Source organism: Staurois parvus, unplaced genomic scaffold, assembly GCF_062004578.1.
Source record: "Staurois parvus isolate SC_StPar_1 unplaced genomic scaffold, SC_StPar_1.0 ptg000575l, whole genome shotgun sequence".
In the NCBI taxonomy this organism is placed as follows: Eukaryota; Metazoa; Chordata; class Amphibia; order Anura; family Ranidae; genus Staurois; species Staurois parvus.
Window position 1 is genome coordinate 2,461,651 of NW_028318371.1, and position 19,658 is coordinate 2,481,308.

General features: G+C 42.1%; 1 protein-coding gene across 1 annotated transcript; it reads left to right on the forward strand.

Moving 5' to 3' along the window:
* The first annotated feature begins 12,632 nt into the window (after positions 1-12,632).
* LOC149450326 (forkhead activin signal transducer 3-like) lies at positions 12,633-16,320 on the forward strand. The gene is made up of 4 exons (XM_089691995.1): positions 12,633-12,854; positions 13,239-13,328; positions 13,443-13,547; positions 15,673-16,320. Exons 1-4 carry the CDS (start codon positions 12,633-12,635, stop codon positions 16,318-16,320), a joined length of 1,065 nt encoding a protein of 354 aa, XP_089548121.1.
* The last annotated feature ends 3,338 nt before the right edge of the window (positions 16,321-19,658 follow it).

A 19,658-nucleotide genomic window follows, 5' to 3' on the forward strand; every position in this document is an offset into this window, starting at 1 on the left:
TTCCTTTAATTTCCATTAAAAAGTGCAGCATCTCAAACCTCCACTAGGTGTCTCCCTACTACAGGTTATACCATACACTATATTGCCCCAAGTATTGGTCGGCCAGGGGCTCCATTCACAGCCGGGCATTTTGAATAGGCAAAAGAACTGTGACTCTGCGTGCGATTTCAAAAAACACTCTGCAGGAAAGACAAACCGCACCTCTCAGAAGCCGTTCATTTTGATGGCACCTAAAATCGCGGTGCGGTCCTGCTGCGATCGACGCATGGTAAATCACATCGCACGAGGCCTGTCTCCCAATAGAAGCTCCTGTTCCTTTTTTGAACAAAAGGCTTCATGTTGATGCGATTTGCCACAATTGCAGCATGATTTATCGCATGACAATCACGGCAGGACCACGCCCCGATTTTGGGTGCCATTAAATCAATGGCATCTGATATTTGAGTTGTGCTATTTGTCATTTGGGCCGAGCGTTTTGAAATCGCAGGAAGAATCGAGGCAATTCTGCCCGTTAATCAAAATGCCCGGGTGTGAATGGAGCCTTAGTACCGGTCACACCGCCGCGATTTGGGAATGGAAATCGCACCTAATGAATGTGAATATCGGTGTCTTACACCCCCGTCACATCGGGTGTAATTTGCATGCCCTGCGACTTGCAAATCGTATGCCAAGTCGCACTCTATTGTCTGCAATTGGAATTTAAACATCCTTGGGATAAACATAGATCTATACTTGCCATCTCTCTTCTATATAGTCTAGATCAGCCTTTCTCAACCCTTGTACCCTCAGAGGAACCCTTGGACATATTTTTAAAATAAAACCAATTCTTTGGTAGTCAATGGGAAAAATGTCCCCCTTACAGTGGCGGTCAGAATGTCTCCCTCATAGACAACAAAAAAGATAATTGGTGTCATGCTTTTGACTGTGCCAAGTGGCCTTGACCATGGAACTCTGTGGGCACCATCAAATGAGAGGTCAGTAAGTCCACAGCTTAAGGAACCTCTAGCAACCTCTGAAGGAACCTTAGGGTTCCATGGAACCCTGGTTGAGAATGGCTGTTCTAGACAAACTGCCCTTAAGTTGAAGACTGGAGAAGCAAGGGGGGCCTTTAGGACCCATTCACACCATTTCGATGCAGCACAGTGGTGGTCAGAATGTCATCCTTCTGGACAGCTAAAAAAGATCAATGGTGTCATGCAGCTGACTCTGCCAAGTGGCCTTGATCCTAAAACTCTGTGGGCACCATAAAATGAGAGGTCAGTCAGTTCACAGCTCAAGGAACCCCTAGCAACCTCTGAAGGAACAAATATCTAAATATCTTGCGAGCCAAACTATATCTACCAAATAGCCACCTTGAAGCACAAATCTGAACAAAATTGTCCTTACTTCTAATGGATCGCAAACATCCAACACATAACTACCACTGTGTGTACATATTATTTCACCAAAGTGTGTTGCGCTCCTTATTATTTTATAATATCTCTTTAGTACTTATAACCCCCTATTTATACCCTTAAAATTAATAATCATATATAAAGAAATGATCTAATTGCAAAAAAGAAATTAAACATGTGTTATCATGCCATTAACCAAAATTAAGTATACATATATAATAATAACTTAATATCCAAAAAATTAATTCTGATTATAAAACCTCAATAATTCATAATAATAATACATAACAGTGATTATTAAAACTAATTATTATTAAACCAACTGCACATCATTATTAATAAAAAAATATAAATCTCAAAAATAATTGTGAATAATCACTCATTTATAATTAGTGTTATATATAAAAAAATGTCCCTTCAATCATAAAAATAGTGACTCTGTGCTTTATTTAATCTTCAATCCGTGACTTTTTGTGAATCCTCTTATTAGTGTAGATGTAAGCTCACCTCCTTAACTGCCTGCAATCAGGCTATATGCGCTTTCGGTTCACCTCCTTTGGAACCTGCTTGATTAAGACTTTTTCCTTTTTAGATTGGAATAAGGGGCTCCTTTCTCATAGAATAGGGATATCCTTAAACACTGATTATCCCCTCTGGGATTAATCCCTCCTTATGATGTTACAAGCCTCCTATATTTTCCTCTTTATGCGTCTCTGGTTGAGCTCATCTGTGATGTAATCCAGGGCATTTAAACTCACATGAAGAGCCACGTTTAAGATGGAAAGGAAAATTTAAAAAATAAAAATGTGAAGCGGTCCGTTGTCTCCGGCAATACCGCCGTCTCACCCCCCTACAGAGCGTTCTCATTGTTCCCTCTGAAGGAACCCTAGTTGAGAATGACTGTTCTAGACAAACTGTCTTTGAGTTGAAGACTGAAGAAGCAAAGAGGGCCTTTAAGGCCCATTCACAGAATGTCACCCTTATGGTCAGCTAAAAAGATCATTGGTGTCCTGCAGCTGACTCTGCCAATGGGCCTTGACCCTGGAATTCTGCAGGCACCATCAAATGAGAGGTCAATTAGTCTACAGCTCAAGGAACCTCTAGCAACCCCTGAAGGAACCCTAGTTGAGAATGGCTGTTCTAGACAAACTGTCTGAGTTGAAGACTGGAGAAGTAAGGGAGGCCTTTAGGGTCCATTCACAGAATGCCACCCTTATGGACAGCTAGAAAGATAATTTGTGTCATGCAGCTGACTCTGCCAAGTTGCCTTGATGCTGGAACTCTATAGGCGCCATCAAATGAAAGGTCAGTCAGTCCACAGCTCAAAGAACCCCTATCAAACTCTGAAGGAACCCTAGTAAATGCCTGGAATAGACTTCCAGCGGGGGTAGTCAGTCAACAGGAAGTGAATTTAAACATTCTTGGGATAAACATAGATCTATACTTGCCATCTCTCTTCTATATAGTCTAGATCAGCCTTTCTCATTCTTTTTACCCTCAGAAGATCCCTCGGAAATCTTTTCAGGTCTTCAGGAACCCTTACTAAAACCAATTATTTGCTGATCAATGGAAAAAATGTCCCCCTTACAGTGGAAGTCAGAATGTCTCCCTCACAGACAACAAAAAAGATAATTGGTGTAATGCTTTTGACTGTGTTAAGTGGCCTTGACCATGGAACTCTGTGGGCACCATCAAATGAAAGGTCAGTCAGTCTACAGCTCAAGGAACCCCTACCAACCTCTGAAGGAACCTTAGGGTTCCACAGAACTCTAGATGAGAATGGCTGTTCTAGATAAACTGCCTTTTAGTTGAAGACTGGAAAAGCAAAGGGGGCCTTTATAGCCCATTCTCACCATTCTGGTACATTAATGTGTGGTGCCTGGGGCAGGTTATTCATTTGAATAGGCTGCCTAACCCACCAAAATGGTGTCTGTAATATTTCTGGCAGTGATCTACACAGCAACTCACATTAGAGCATTGTACTGGGCTTCAACATCAGTCAGAAGGGTTACCATCCAGAAAGCATGGCACCGCATTTCCCCAATGTATGTAATGTGCATTGCGTGCCTTAAAGCAAAGCAATAATGTGAATGGGCCCTTATGATTCTGTTATGGGCCCCCAAAACATGTAGTTATATCCCTTGTGTAAATTATTACCAACATTTTCTGCAAATTAAAAACAGTTTTTATAGGTTGGCAATTTTATGCTTAATTTTGAGTTTATTTGTACATATATAATACATTATTTCTTGGGATTATTGTTACTAATTATATATTGAAGTTACTGTAGTGGATACATAGTGTATTCTGCAGAGATATAAAATGTACTTCATGGTATTACTCTATATCAGGGGTCTCCAAACCACGGCCCGCGGGCCACATGCTGCTGGCTACAAGATGTTATCTGACCCACAGCTGATGTGCACAGTCTCTGCTCTGATGGGGTCCCTGATGTAAGGGGGGACTGCTCTGTGAGGGGCCATTCTGATGGACGCTCTGATGTAAGAGTGGCTATGATGGGGGCTCTAATGTAAGAGGGGACACTGATGGGGGTCCTAATAGGGACTTTGATATAAGGGGGCTCTAATGGGGACCCTGATGTAAGATGGGGCTCTGATGGAGACCCTGATGTAAGATGGGTCTCTGATGGGGACCCTGATGTAAGGGGGGACTCTGATGGGAAATTTGATGTAAGAGGGGCTTTGATGGGACATTTGATGTAAGAGGAGGCTCTGATGGGAACCCTGAAGTGAGAGGGGACTCTGATGAAGACCCTGATGTAAGGGGGGACTCTGATGGGAAATGTGGTGTAAGAAGGGGCTCTGATGGGAACCCTGATGTAAGGGAAAACTCTGATGGGGACCCTGATGTAAGATGGGGCTCTGATGGGGACCCTGAAGTGAGATGAGATTCTGATGAGGACCCTGATGTAAAAGGAACTCTGAGGGAACCGCGATGTAAGGGAAAACTCTGATGGCGACTCTGATGTAAGGTGAAACTCTGATGGGGGCCCTGATGTAAGAGGGGAATCTGATGGGGGATCTAATAGGGCCTTTGATATAAGATGGGGCTCTGATGGGGACCTTGATGTAAGATTGGGCTCTGATGAAGACCTTGATGTAAGGAGGGACTCTGATGGGAAATTTGATGTAAGAGGGGGCTCTGATAGAAACCCTGAAGGGAGAGAGGACTCTGATGAGGACCCTGATGTAAAAGGAACTCTGAGGGAACCATGATGTAAGGGAAAACTCTGATGGGGACCCTGATGTAAGGGGAAACTCTGATGGGGGCCCTGATGTAAGAGGGTATCCTGATGGTGACTTTGATGTAAGAGGGGTCTCTGATGGGGACTAAGAGGGGAATCTGATGGGGGCTCTAATAGGGATTTTGATATAAGGGGGGCTCTGATGAGGACCTTGATGTAAGATGGGGCTCTGATGGGAAATTTGATGTAAGAGGGGGCACTGATAGGGACCCTGATGTAAAAAACTCTTATGGGGACCCTGATGCAAAGGGGACTTTGATGAGAAAAGTGCAGAATGGGTGTATTTCTGTTTGACCTTTATTAATGGCTCAGGTTTAGTTGAAATGTCTTTGCTTTGCTTTAGTGAAGTTCTTTCTCTGTTGTGAATCATATTGTGCCAATTACAAAAAAAACTCAACGGAAAATGTATTCATTCTCTTATAAATCATATATTTTTTTAGCCCGCAGATATTGGCCCTCGTACTGAAAAGTTCAGAGATCCCTTTATATGATTTGGACATTGATAGCTTAGTAACCATTTCCTGACATTTCTATTGGTTAGCGGTGAGATGAACTATTATTCTCCTGTATGGTATATATACTACTGAGTTGTCTTCACACATTGAAGTCTATATTGCTCACAATCTATTAGGGGAAAGCACATATTAAATTCATGAGATTTGTAATAAAATAATAAAAAATGAACGAATAAATAATGACATAAAACATCAATTTCCACATTTATAAAGATTCCTGCAGGTGTATTATTTGTATTTTGAATTCCTGGGATCTTCTCTCCTGACAATGAGATGTTGTGATGATTGTACACATTTAGTAGAGGTATACCTAGTGGGAGGGGAGTAAGGGGGAGCGGAAGGGGAAGGGATGGTTTGTCTTGTGCAGGTGGGGTGGGGACTGATCTAGCCTGAATTCCATACTAACTTATGGGCCTTCTATGTTCATCTAGAGATAATAACTCCTTTCTGGGGGGCTCGGCGTAGAATTCTTATGTCCATCAGTCAATTTCCACCTTTATAAAAATTCCTGTGGGTGAATTATTAGTATTTTGAATTCATGTGATCTCCTCTCCTGACAATGGGATGTTGTGATGGTTGCACACATTGAGATACATGGCAATCTGCATAACAGGCACTGTTTATGAACAAGGCTCCAGGCCTCCCTCACCATGGTTGGGGCTGTTGAGTTGTAAATGAAGGCTGGAGGCACACAGGGAGTGAAGACCATTCATGGAGGGGGAGGAGTGTGTGTTGTCCCCTGATGGGATACATCAGGAGAACATTGGGGTTTTGATGAATTTCTTTAGACTTCTGGCATGTACTATTTACTGTAAACAAGATTCAGGGTGAGAAGTGAGACTCCTCAAGGCACATTATGGAAAGTCACTCTCACAAAAGTCATGGAACTGATCACAGGAATGGTGTCAGAATTGTCAAATTAACCATCAATATTCCATGTTCTTGTGTAAATGGTAAACTGAGAATACTGACATTACACCTCAACACATTTGTATCTGATTGTACGATCTTCTTTAGATCTACTAACAACTATGTAGTGCAAGGGGCTTGCCTGATTGGATACAATTTGAATGGATAGATTAGGTAGGTCCTAACATTATAGAGTTTTGGTAAGTATGAAGTTGATTCTACAATGCCCCAAACTCTTTCCGGCCCTGCTTGCTATGGACATGGAGCCGGTTGTGGAGGCACCTCATGTCTCGCTCAACATTAGGAGTCATTTGATTGGTTGGCTGGAGGTCCTGTATGTGGACTATTTCCTGCTCTTCCTAAACAAAGTGGGCCTTTCCCTTCAAGGAGCCCTGCAAGGATTATAAGTCTTTTAACAGAATTTAGGAGCCTCCAGGTCAATCAGACTAAGTACCTGTTGTTCCCTGTAGACCCCAGCAAAGCCCCGAACACACAATGAGAATATTGTACAAATGATTGTCTGGTTTTTTTTTGCATGCTATCCTCCATATGAAAAATGAAGAGGTTATGAAAACTCTCCTAAGACAAGACAGGATCCTTTAGAGATACTACATCTAAGAGATGTGGACTATTATCTTACCATGTGGTGTGAACTATAACACCGGAACTCCATTAATGGTGTCCTTGCACCTTTTGATATTACATTTAGGAACTGTTCAAAGCTTTTTGAAAATTCTCCAAGGAAGTTTTTTTTTCTCCCATACTTCTCTAATTGTGACTGTCCAGGGACATCCTTATTTTAAAAAGATTTTTGATACAACATCCTATACCTGTGGACTACCATAGCTTTCGAAAAGGGTTCTTTTAAGTGCGACTCTTTAACCTTTATGTGATTTTAATTGACGATTATCTTTTTTGCAATACAAAATAAAGATTTTTTTGCTTTTTATATTTTTTTTTTTCGTTTTAGATATGTGGTCATAATACTTTCTAAACAAGAATGAAGGTAAAAAAAAAATCCAAAATGTTAAATTGTCACCTGGACAGGTAGAGAGGGAAAATCATCATCCAATGGGACAAGCTGTTCTAATGACAACTGTCTAAAGCTGGCCGTACTCTAGTAGATTTTCAAACTAATGTTTGTATGAACATTCGTTTGATACATTCAATATGTTGAAGAATGCAATTCAAAAATACTTCACCATTTCTTTTGCTTTTAATAGTTGATTTTGGAATGAATACATTTTCCTGAACAAAAAAAAAAAAAAACACATACACTGTTAGAAATTAGGTTTTTTTTTAAAAAACATTTTCCATCCTGCTCCTTTTAATTTTTTAGTCACTGCGGTCAAAACAAATGTTGATTCACCCCACTAAAACTAGCCATAGATGGGCAGAATTTAAATGACAATTCTTGGGAAAAGAAGGTTGTAAAGTTCATTGGTTTTTCTAATCATTAGTGGGGACAAATTGATGTCCATTTTTGACCGCAGTGATGAGAAAATTCGATGGAGCGGGATGGAAATTTTTCTTGAACAAACAAATTCCTAACACCTAGTATACATGATGAGAAAATCGGACAAACAACCACATACAAGTGTAATATTAATACTTTGTCACATATTGTCAAAAACCGAGCCCTTTTATTCTTTTTTAACCTCTCCTCACATGTTAACCCCCCAGCTTCATGTCTCCTTTGATTCCTGTAGTTGTCCCATGCTCTCGGGTCTCAGTTTCCACACAAATCCCATCCGATCTTGTACACTGACTCATAACGACATGCTTTGAGAAACCCACCTGGACTATCTACAGCCATCTCACCCTGCTAGCAATTCCTCACCTGTCCTCAATCATGTAAAAGTGGCTGATGGACATTATGGACCTAGACACTGATGATTGGAGGGACATGTCCCCTCCAAGGAATGCTGTGACAGCTCGCGAGGAGAGAAATGCCGATGACTGGCATTTCCCTGTTTACATGCGATCAGCTGTGATTGCACACAGCTGATCACATGACCGAGCTGACATCTTCGGGTCTTTCCATGGATCGGTGATCCGCTGTGTCCGAGGGACACAGCACACTGCCGATCGCCGCGCTGCGCGCTCCCGGAGCCGCGCATGCGTGGTGAGAATGGGAGGACGTCAAATACCAGAGGCGATCAAATACCACCGAAGAAAGCTTCATTTGTGGGGTAAAAAAAACATAAATTTCATTTGGGTGCAGCGTTGCATGACGGCGCAATTGTCAATTAAAGTAAGGCAGCGCTGTATCGCAAAAAATGGCCTGGTCAGGAAGGGGGGGGGGGGGGAATCCTCTGGAGGGCAAGTGGTTAAAATCAAGCAGACTAATTTGCTCCTGCCTGACTTTTCCATGGTTCCCCCATCCCCCCTTTTTTTTCTCTCTCTCTCTTTCCCTTTCTCTCTCCTCCTCTTTCTCTCCTGTGCTTTTGGACTTACTGCTCTTTCCTATCTCTTTGTCTTTCTTTTTTTTTTGTTTAAACTACAGCGGGGTTGTGACATTTGTGTGCACTGAGTTGCCCTGTACACTGCCTTGGGATTGCATTTTTCCCTGTACTATTCTGGAATTTGCACATGCTTGTATCACTTTTGATACCTTTCTTCTGTATTTTGTTTATGTTTATATGGATACATGATACGTGTCTTCTGCTGTTCTGTTGTTTTAAATAAAAATAGAATTTGAAAAAAAATAAAATCAAGCAAACTAAATCTTTCGAATGACAAACACATTTTCTGAGAATTTTCATACAAAGTTCCTATTCCTAGCCTTCCTATTCCTTCTGTACTGAAATGTATTGTAATTGTATTGTCTCCCTTCTATTGTAAAGTGCTGAGCAAACTGTTGGCGCCATATAAATCCTGGATTAATAAAAAAGTTGCCTACTAATTTTTGTTCAGAATTCTATTCATTTATGGTCAGCCTAAAAAACATTCAGAACACAACATTTTCAGATTAAGTTCTAAATATAAACATAGAAAAATGTCAGAAGAAATAAGTCTGAGTGGTCCATCCAGTCTGCCTGTTTTTTTTTGTTTTTATTTAAACTAGCTTTTTAAATTTTTTTGTGTTTTTTTCTCTTTTTTACTTTCGCTGGCCATATATTATACAATTTTCTTCATAATTTTGGTGTAGATTTACCAAAAACCATTTAATAGGAGATCACACCTAAACACTTTCAATTGTATCCAATTAGGCAGGCCCTTGCACCACATAGTTGATGGTAAATCTAAAGGAAATTGGGCAGAAATTGGACAGGAAATTGTAAGAAAATGGTATAGTGTATACAATATTAGGCTGGCCATACATTTTACAATTTCCTTGAGATTTTTGGTTTAGATTTACCAAAAATAATAAATATAATCGAAGGTCAAATGTAACAACACTTTCAATTGTATCCAATTAGGAAAGCCCTTACACTACATAGTTTCAGGTAAATATAAAGGAAATTGGGCAGAAATTGGACAGAAAATTGTAAGAAAATTTATAGTGTATGACCAGTTTAAGGCTGGCCATACACTATACAATTTTCTTTAGAAAATTGCTTTAGATGTACCTAAAACAATATAATATGAGGTCAAACCTAAACAATACTTTCAGTTGTATCCAAGTAGGTGGGCTCTTGCACTACACAGTTGAAAAAAAAACTAAAGAAAATTGGGCTGAAATTGGACAGAAAATTGTATAGTGTATAGCCATCCTATCTATGTAGCTATGAATCTCTGGACTTCCATCATTCAATCATGTGTATGCGAAAATACAGTTTTTAAAAAATATTATTCTTACACATGGTTGGGTTTTTTTTTTAAAGTGAATATTTACCATATTCACTAAGTTAAAGGAAAATTCCCTTGCAAAGTGACCAACTGTTTGCCTTCAGCAAGTCAACCCCCACTGCGCCCAGTTCTGGAGACCTCACTTACAAAAAGATACAGATAAGACAGATCGAGTCCAGAGATGGGCAACAAAAATGGTGAAAGATCTGAAGGACCAAACATATCAGGAGAGACCTCAGGAACTTAATATGTCCTGCCTGGAGGAAATAATGGAAAGGTTGGACATGACTGACACCTTTAAATCCATGAAGGGGGTGAATAAGTTTCAGGAGGGCAGGAATTTCAATATGAAGGCAAGATCAAGAACACGAGGACATGGATTGAAACTAAAGGAGGAAAGTTTCGTCTAAACCTTAGAAAATATTATTGTACAGAAAAAGTACAGAACAGACTTCCAGCGGAGGTAGAGATCTATACAATTTGAAAAAAGGAAAACAAAAACTCAAAAAACAAAAAACAAAAAATAGAAAGGTGCACACTTGCTAGGTTGCTTTGTCTTTCACTGTTTCTTTGTTTCTACCCTTTCAACTTGTAATAAGTAGGATCAGTGGGGTTTATTGACTAAAGCTGGATCACTCAGAATCTCCTGCACTTCTGCATAGAAACCAATCAGCTTCCAGGTTTTATTGCTAAAGCCTAATTGAACAAGCTGAGGTTAGAAGCTGATTGGCTGCCATGCACAGATGCACCAACCAGCTGATCCAGCTTTAGTAGATCAACCCCACAGTCACTATAGCCTAATAATGGTCAATTTTATATAATTCAATTTAATATGTGGCCTTTGTTATTTTCCTTCATTTATATAATAGCACACAACACATTACACCAGGGTTCCTCAACCATGGATCCCCCAGAGGTTGCTAGGGGTTCCTTGAGCAATGAGCAATTTCTGCCTCTCAGATAAGTTCACTCTGACACCAATAATCTTTTTATCTGTAAGGGGGGGAATTCTTCCCAATGATCACAAGAGTATAGAGCGGGGGTCTCCAAACTATGGCCCTCCAGGTTTTGAGGAACTGCGAGTCCCAGGAGGCTTTGCAAGACCCTGACAGCCACAGGCAAGATTTCCAGAAGCAGAGGCATGATGGGACTTGTAGTACTTCAACAGCTGGAGAGCCATAGCTTGGAGAACATTCTTCCGACGGACCTAATGTATCATGAGTTGTAGATATAGTAATTATTAGCAAGGGTTCCCTGAGACCACAACATTATTTCAAGGGTTCCTCTGCATTGAAAAGGTTCAGAAAGGATGCATTACTGAAAAAAAAATGTAACTTTTCAGGAGCTGAGCTTCACCTGGAATCTATCCATTAATAATAGATTATATTATCTGAAATGTGGCACCTAATGGTAACAATTGTGCCATGCCAGCAGCTCCAAAATTAATTTCCCCATATTTATAAATTGACAAAAGTATTTTAATATACATTTTGCTTGAGACAGTATATTTATCATTGCTGGGCATATAATTCCATAGATTTTTCCCTCTGTGCCGCGTTTTCTCCACTGTGTTCACCAATTGCAGATTGTTCTGGGAAATATTGAGCTGCAATACATGTCCTTATTTATAACATATAAGATAGTAAATTCAAGGTATGTCTATCATAGATATAAAATGGCCATTTTGTTACTGGGGTGTCAAATGTTTTAAAAACATTTCTGCTACAAGCAAGAGAAATAAAGTAGCTTCAAAACTGATCCCCATAACCCCTAAACCAATAAGTAATATGGCTTAATTAACTCTCATTAATAATACATATGTAATGACCATTAAGTAAGAATTATTAATATTAATCAATTATTATGTACATAGTTACATAGTTAGTCTTTGAAAAAAGACAAAAGTCCATCCAGTTCAATCATAAAAAAAAAAAAAAAAAACTATGTAGTCATAGTTACCCATTCAGTGTTAATTTGGTTATTAGTAATACACCTCCCATGTTTAAATGTCCAAAATATTGTAAAATAATAAATCAAACAAACAGAAAACAATTGAAAATTTGTGGAAAAAGGCCAATTCTAATTTAATGAATGTACTCCCTTAAGTTACCTTTCCAAGTTTAAAAAATAAAAGTAATTACCAAATGCAATGTGCTTGTAAATGTGAAATGGATAGTTAAAATGATTTAAAAAATAATATAAAACAGTTTAATTCAGGGTTGAAACCTTTAACAGAGTTTGATAGATAAAAAGTAGCTTTAAAATAAAGTCAACTTTAAGATTAGGTATGTATGCCAAAAAAGTAATTCTAAGTTTGGTAACTTTTAAAAATCTAAAGTTAAAACAAATATATAAATATATTTTAATTAGTAACAAATCTCAATTATTCAAGTGATATACAAAATCTGAAACACTATATCCACAAGTATGCACACCATATACAAGGTGAACTAGGTATATGCAAATAATATACATGCCAGCAGCAAAGGATATACACACCAGCAGCAAATAGTCTACACAACATATACATAACAATCATACCACACCACAGCCCTGAAATTTCTATAACCTCCACTGAATGGAGGGATGGGGACCCTCTACAGTAAGCTAGGTGTTACCCTATTCTCCTAAAGGGGACATTTACATCATAAAACCAGGGTGGGGGTCTTAGCCTTATGTATATCCGGCAGCCCCCAGACTTCCAACACACCTTACAAAACATTGAGTTATCCACATCATCCCTGGAATCGCCTCAACATGCCCGTCTCTGACCCCAACAACTTGGACAGAATGCTGCCCGACATCGAAAACTGCCCTGGAGAGGCCAGTGGAGACCCCAAAGCCCCCGACTCAAATGACCAGCACAGCAAGAAGAGCAAAAAGAATTATCAAAGATACGCCAAACCACCATACTCCTACATGGCCATGATTGCCATGGTGATCCAGAGCGCCCCTGGGAGGAAGCTCAAACTTTCCCAGGTAACTAACCCTCATTATGGGTCTTCTTGGGGCTTTACTGCAGCTAGGGGCAGGGGAAGGGGGTGACATTGAGACCAGCTCAGAATAAGGACCAGTCAGAGGGAAAGTCTTTATTTTCAGAAAAAAATAGTTTAAGGAGAAAATTAATCTCTGGTAGACTTATGAAGGCTGAAACAAAACATACCAATATGTATTAAAAATAGAAGTAGGGTGAATTTTCTGTTTTTATTACTGATGGGCTTTAAAGGAAACATTTCTGGACAAAAAACATGGAGGCTTTCAATGTCAAACCTCTTCAGAAAATTGCTAGTTTCCCGCCAAAATCAATACAAGCATGTACAAAGAGTTCTGTCTTTACCATGACTTCAATTGCTATATGCCCAGTTTAGGAAGTATTGTACGATAGATGGGCTCCTGGCATATTCAGAAGGTCTGCAGAGGTGTCCTCCTAAGTGTTTCAGTGCAGGTTTCCTGGTGAGGGTTAAAGTCACAAATGGAGCTAAGTATTACTTATATAATGTGATAGGTATTACGTATCTGGGTTTATGGTTATGCTCATTCACTTATGACTATATATTTTCCTTGCAGATCCTCCAAGAGCTCAGCAACATCTTCCCTTTCTTTAAGGGGGATTATCAGGGCTGGAAGGACTCTGTTCGACACAACCTCTCCTCCAATGATTGCTTCAGAAAGGTAAGGACTTGGTGCTCCTGTGATGTGATGGTGGTGGTAGGCTCTTAAAGGTCTAATCCTGCAGAATAGTCCTTGTATTAAAATGTAAATGTGAAAATATGAGAGTGTGCCTAGAGCCCTGTTGCCTCAACTTCCCACAGTCCCCCCCACCCCACCCCAAGACTCCCTGAGAGCTCTCCTGCCTCAATAGTGTTGACTTGCCAACCTCCAACAGTGTCCCCCAAGCTCCTAAGGTGAACCCCAGGCCCTGAAAAGCTCCCAGTCTCCTGGAGAGACCATCAACCCTCCCATCTACTCCCAACTCCCTCCCAAAGTCTCATCCCCTACAAGGGCATCAGGTCTGCTCTAATCCCCTCCAGAACCCCCAGTCCCCCACAGTGACATCCAGCCCCAGCCAAAGCTTTCCAGCATTTTAATACATATTTTGTATTCCGTAATTTAATTGTGTGACTATAGACTTTTTGTTTCTACTGTTGGGTCATAGAAAATTCTGGAAGAATTTATCAGGCCCTGGTCTCAGTACGGTTCTGAACACTTTTTGTATGGTAGCTTGGAATATTTTCTGTATCCCGTACTCTGGATTTGTTCCTTTTCTGTTGGGGGTCTGTCAGTTGTCTGTTTATAACTAATTGTATATTTATGGTTTGATGTATATTGGTAATTGTCTATTTATAGAGCTGTTGAGGAATTTTCTTTTTTTGGTCTTATTTTTACAATTTATGAAGACCTCCAAGCAGGAGGGGAACTTCATTTAAATTGTTCTTTTCATGTTCAAAAGTCTTTGTTTTTTTTAAATTTCAAGGTTTTTTTTTTACACTAATGTTTTTATACATCATTGCTGGAACTTTCTGCTTTAAATGTTTGTGAAACTGAGAACGGCAGCGTTGTGAAATACTGTTAAAGGGAAAGTAACAATGTTTTCCCGCTCATTATAAATCATCCCGCAGACTCAAGGAGAGTTATATTTTACCCAAACATAAACATAATTTTACTGATTATTTTTATAAATTCTCCTACTGTGGGCTCAGCGCCTCCAGCACTGCTGAGTGACACAATGGGAATCTAGTGTCACTGGGTGATGTTTGGGATTGTTTGGAGTCCCATGTGCTACAGACATTGTCTCAGGATGACACACCCAGTATGACCCAGTGAAGGGAGCTTCATTTGCAATGTCTTCAAATACAACTCAGATACCCAAAACAGAGCAACTATTGTATCTACTCCATGGGGGGGATTTACTAAAACTGGTGCACTCAGAATCTGGTGCAGCTGTGCATGGTAGTCAATCAGCTTCTTACCTCTGCTTGCTCAATTAGGCTTTGTCAGTAAAACCTGGAAGCTGATTGGTTTTTATGCAGAAGTGAACTTGATTTTGCACTCTCTAGCTTTAGTAAATAAACCCCGGTATGTGTAGATGTCCACTCTGCTTCATTACTCTACCTTGTGTTTTTACCCTCCCTCATCCTCCCATTACCCAACACTGATTCTACCTATTGCATCATTATATTCTTCATATGGCCACCCCAGGGCAGGCATTGTCTCCTCCACCCCAGGGCATTGTCTCCTCCATCCCAGGGCATTGTCTTCTCCACCCCAGGGCATTGCCATCACCTCTACTGCAGGTTTGACCCCCTTCCTTTCAGAACAGGGTATTGTCTCCCCCCCCCCCCCCCCAGCGCTGGGCATTGCTCTATCTTCTGGTGCACGGAATTGCCCCTCCCGCAGCAACCAATTTCTTACTTTTCCCCCGAAATCTGCAGATTGCCAGAAAACAGGAGGGGCAGAGACGACACTCCAATAGGTTGATTTTTGTATTTTGTATATTTGTGTATACTTTGATTTACATACAATTTTGATTAAAAAAAAAGAACTCCAGCTAAAATCTTAGCACACACCTGATAGGGGATCCTACCATTTCCCACTCTATATAAAAGCAAACATTTTTCATTTTGTACATATATTATCCATGTAAAATATAACCATTTATGATAATAGGGGCAGATCCGGGGAAATTATTTGTCTGTATTATAAATAGGCCGTAAGGATCTGTTTCCCTGACCCGTAATAGATTTGTGTGAATTTGCTGTGCCGGCCTACGCCTCTAATGTCTTCTCACTCTTTGCAGGTCCTAAAAGATCCGCTAAAGCCGCAGGCTAAGGGCAACTATTGGACGGTGGATGTGAGCCGAATTTCTGAGGATGCCATGAAGCTGCAGAATACGAGAGGCACTCGGCAAGAAGCCTACCCTCCTGACCTGGCTCCTTATATCCTGCATGGACAGCCCTACAGATCTGTAGACTTTTACCACCCCCATTTTTCAAATGACAATACTGTGGTCAGATCAGATGCAGAGGCTGGTCCCTCAGTACAAACCCAACCCCCAAATATAGATCCTGCCGCAACATTCCCAGCGATCTTATGGAACCTTCCCACATCTTATTCAACATTTGTGGCCCCTAATGTTGTGGCCCCTCCCAGCATACACCCTCTCCTGCTTTACCCCAACTTCCCCTCTTCCTCTCGGTATACCTACATGCCTACTACATACTCAAGCTCCATCCATGCAGAGCGGAAGGATGTTTACACTCCCAGTCTGATGCCCTCAATGCCTCCCCCGCCCAGAACCTCCTCTTCAGATTTCCCTTCCAATAATCCAGTCTTTGACATCCCCGAGTATCCACAACATGGGGGCTACATGCATACTCACAATGTCTATGGCCAGCAATTTACTCAGGGTGGGGTGTACCCAGGGTACAGACCCAATGGTTTCTGATTGTCTGGTTGCTGAGACAAGGCTGGTCTTGGGCTAATCACTTTTGCCTCAAGGACTAGCTGCACTTCAAGCCTTACCCAGTGATGTTGGCACCCAACGTGGCACATGGCCCAGCGGAGGTGGCACCAAACATGACCTACAGTCCAAAGGCATTAGTCTACAATATATATATCAGTCATTTTCTGTCTTGTCTGTCTTTTTTTACTTCAAATAAATTTGAATTTGTTTTTTAATCTCAAGTGATATCAACGCTTCGTTTATGTTTTGTTTTTTTAAATAACAAACATGTCATACTTACCTTCTCTGTGCAGTGGTTTTGCACAGAGCAGCCCGGATCCTGTTCTTCTCAGGTCCCCCACTGGTGCTCATGGCTCCTCCCCCTTGATCAGTGCCCCCAATAGTAAGCCTCTTGCTATGGGGGCACTGGGGCGTGCTCACTCCTGAGCCCCATTCTGTGCATTCATAAGATACATAGAGCCGCGATTTGGTCCCGCCCTGCACTCTCTCCTCATTGACTCCCTGGCTGTGATTGACAGCAGTGGGAGACAATGGCTCCAGCTGCTGTGTTTCAGCCAATGAGAAGAGAGACCTGGGACCCGTGCACATAGCTGGATCAAGAGGGGGTTCAGGTGAGTATTGGGGGGGGCTGAGGGGGAGCAGCACAGAAGGCTTTTTACCTTCAAGCATAGAATGCATAACGGTACAAATCCTTCAGCCTTTACAACCACTTTAACTTTTTCTAGTTATATACTCTGTAAAAAGTACTTTGGAAGATAAGATCGGTCTTTATTGTCATTGCAACGGAAATCACAATGAAATTCTAAAAAAACAAAAAAAAACAAAAAAAACAACATACACACATGTGAACATATAACATTCTCAACATACACACATGTGAACATTGCCCCCCTCCCCCCCATATAAAAGCCTAAAAGACACCCCGACCACAACATCAAGCCAAGTCACTTGGAGCGAGATAATATTACTCAGAATGACCATTTAGGGCCTTGATAGCTCTTGGAAAGAAACCTTCCTCGAGTCGTTCTGTCCTCACCTTTTTCTTTTCTGAACCTCCTGCCAGATGGTTTCCAGGTTTAGTTTATATTTACTAAAATAATTGCATTTCCATGTTCTGTGTACTGTGGGAGACCAGATATAGTGAATGCAGGGTCCGAGGAGATCAGATATAGTGAATGCAGGGTCCGGGGAGAGCGGATATAGTGAATGCAGGGTCCGGGGAGACCGGATATAGTGAATGCAGGGTCCAGGGATACCAGATATAGTGAATGCAGGGTCCGAGGAGATCAGATATAGTGAATGCGGGGTCCGGGGAGAGCGTATATAGTGAATGCAGGGTCCGGGGAGACCGGATATAGTGAATGCGGGGTCCAGGGATACCAGATATAGTGAATGCGGGGTCCGGGGAGAGCGGATATAGTGAATGCGGGGTTCGGGGAGACCGGATATAGTGAATGCGGGGTCCTGGGAGAGCGGATATAGTGAATGCGGGGTCCGGGGTGAGCGGATATAGTGAATGCAGGGTCCGGGGAGAGCGGATATAGTGAATGCGGGGTCCTGGGAGACTGGATATAGTGAATGCCGGGTCCGGGGAGAGCGGATATAGTGAATGCGGGGTCCGGGGAGAGCGGATATAGTGAATGCGGGGTCCTGGGAGAGCGGATATAGTGAATGCGGGGTCCTGGGAGAGCGAGTATAGTGAATGCGGGGTCCTGGGAGAGCGGGTATAGTGAATGCGGGGTCCGGGGAGAGCGGATATAGTGAATGCGGGGTCCGGGGAGAGCGGACATAGTGAATGCGGGGTCCTGGGAGAGCGGGTATAATGCATGCGGGGTCCTGGGAGAGCAGGTATAGTGAATGCGGGGTCCGGGGAGACCGGGTATAGTAAATGCGGGGTCCGGGGAGACCGGGTATAGTGAATGCGGGGTCCGGGGAGACCGGGTATAGTGAATGCGGGGTCCGGGGAGACCGGGTATAGTGAATGCGGGGTCCGGGGAGACCGGGTATAGTGAATGCGGGGTCCGGGGAGACCGGGTATAGTGAATGCGGAGTCCGGGGAGACCGGGTATAGTGAATGCGGGGTCCGGGGAGACCGGGTATAGTGAATGCGGGGTCCGGGGAGAGCGGATATAGTGAATGCGGGGTCCGGGGAGAGCGGGTATAGTGAATGCGGGGTCCGGGGAGAGCGGGTATAGTGAATGCGGGGTCCGGGGGGACCGGGTATAGTGAATGCAGGGTCCGGGGAGACCGGGTATAGTGAATGCAGGGTCTGGGGAGACCAGATATAGTGAATGCAGGGCTCTGGGAGACCAGATATAGTGAATGCAGGGCTCTGGGAGACCAGATATAGTGAATGCAGGGCCCTGGGAGACCGGATATAGTGAATGCAGGGCCCTGGGAGACCGGATATAGTGAATGCAGGGTCCAGGGTTTAGTCACACTTTAATACCTAAAAACCTAAAAGCAGATACCCGCTCTACCACTTCTCAGTCTTGGTCTCTACCATGTCAGTCTTGATTTTCCTAAAATCAGTTATTAACTCCTTGGTCTCCCCAGTGTTTAGGGACACATTGTTTGCCTCACACCACAAGGGTCTAAACTACCTGTGAGGCTGTTTTGATACGTTTTAACACCAATCCCTCAAAGCACTTCATTATTACCGGGGGGAGCACAATTGGCCTATGGTCCTTCATACTATCTATTTGCTACTTTTGGTATGGGAGTAATAATAGTAGATTTTAGGCAGGTTGGAACCACAGCCAATGATAATGATCGGTTAAATATATTAGTAAAGACCCCTGCAAGGTGGTTGGCTCAGGTCTTAACAGCCCTCCCTTGGACCCCATCTGGACCCACCGATTTACTGATATTGACAGATTTAAATGCCTGATGCACCTCGTGTTCCTGTACCACAGGTGTGGCATCACCCATGTAGGAGCTCAAGAAATTGTGTTTGCCGGGGTACTGCATCCTTGAAGTGTGAGAAAAAGCTGTTGAATTCCTCAGCCCGTTGGATATTAAAATGTGCATCCTGGTGAGTGTTCTCTCTGTGGTTTAGGATATCCTGTATCCCTCTCCAACCTTCCCGTACATCATTCCCTCTGCAGTATTCTGCAATTTTATTTTTATAAACTAATTTGGCCTTTTTTATGCCCCTCTTTAGGTTTGCTCCAGCAACACTATACTTCACCGTATCCCCATTCCTAAAGGCACCATCCCGTTCTCTCAAGAGACAATGTACTCTCTTGGTCATCCAGGGCTTCTGATTAGGAAAAACCTTGATATGCTTCCTAACCAGGGGCGTATTTACCACAACGCAA

What these genes read in the sequence shown, in the direction of transcription:
- LOC149450326 (XM_089691995.1), top strand. Translation starts at nt 12,633, where the DNA reads ATGCCCGTCTCTGACCCCAACAACTTGGACAGAATGCTGCCCGACATC. An exon ending in GTTTCAGTGCAGGTTTCCTG is followed by an intron (nt 13,329 to 13,442) that starts GTGAGGGTTAAA and finishes TTTTCCTTGCAG; the next exon opens with ATCCTCCAAGAGCTCAGCAA. An exon ending in CCAATGATTGCTTCAGAAAG is followed by an intron (nt 13,548 to 15,672) that starts GTAAGGACTTGG and finishes CACTCTTTGCAG; the next exon opens with GTCCTAAAAGATCCGCTAAA.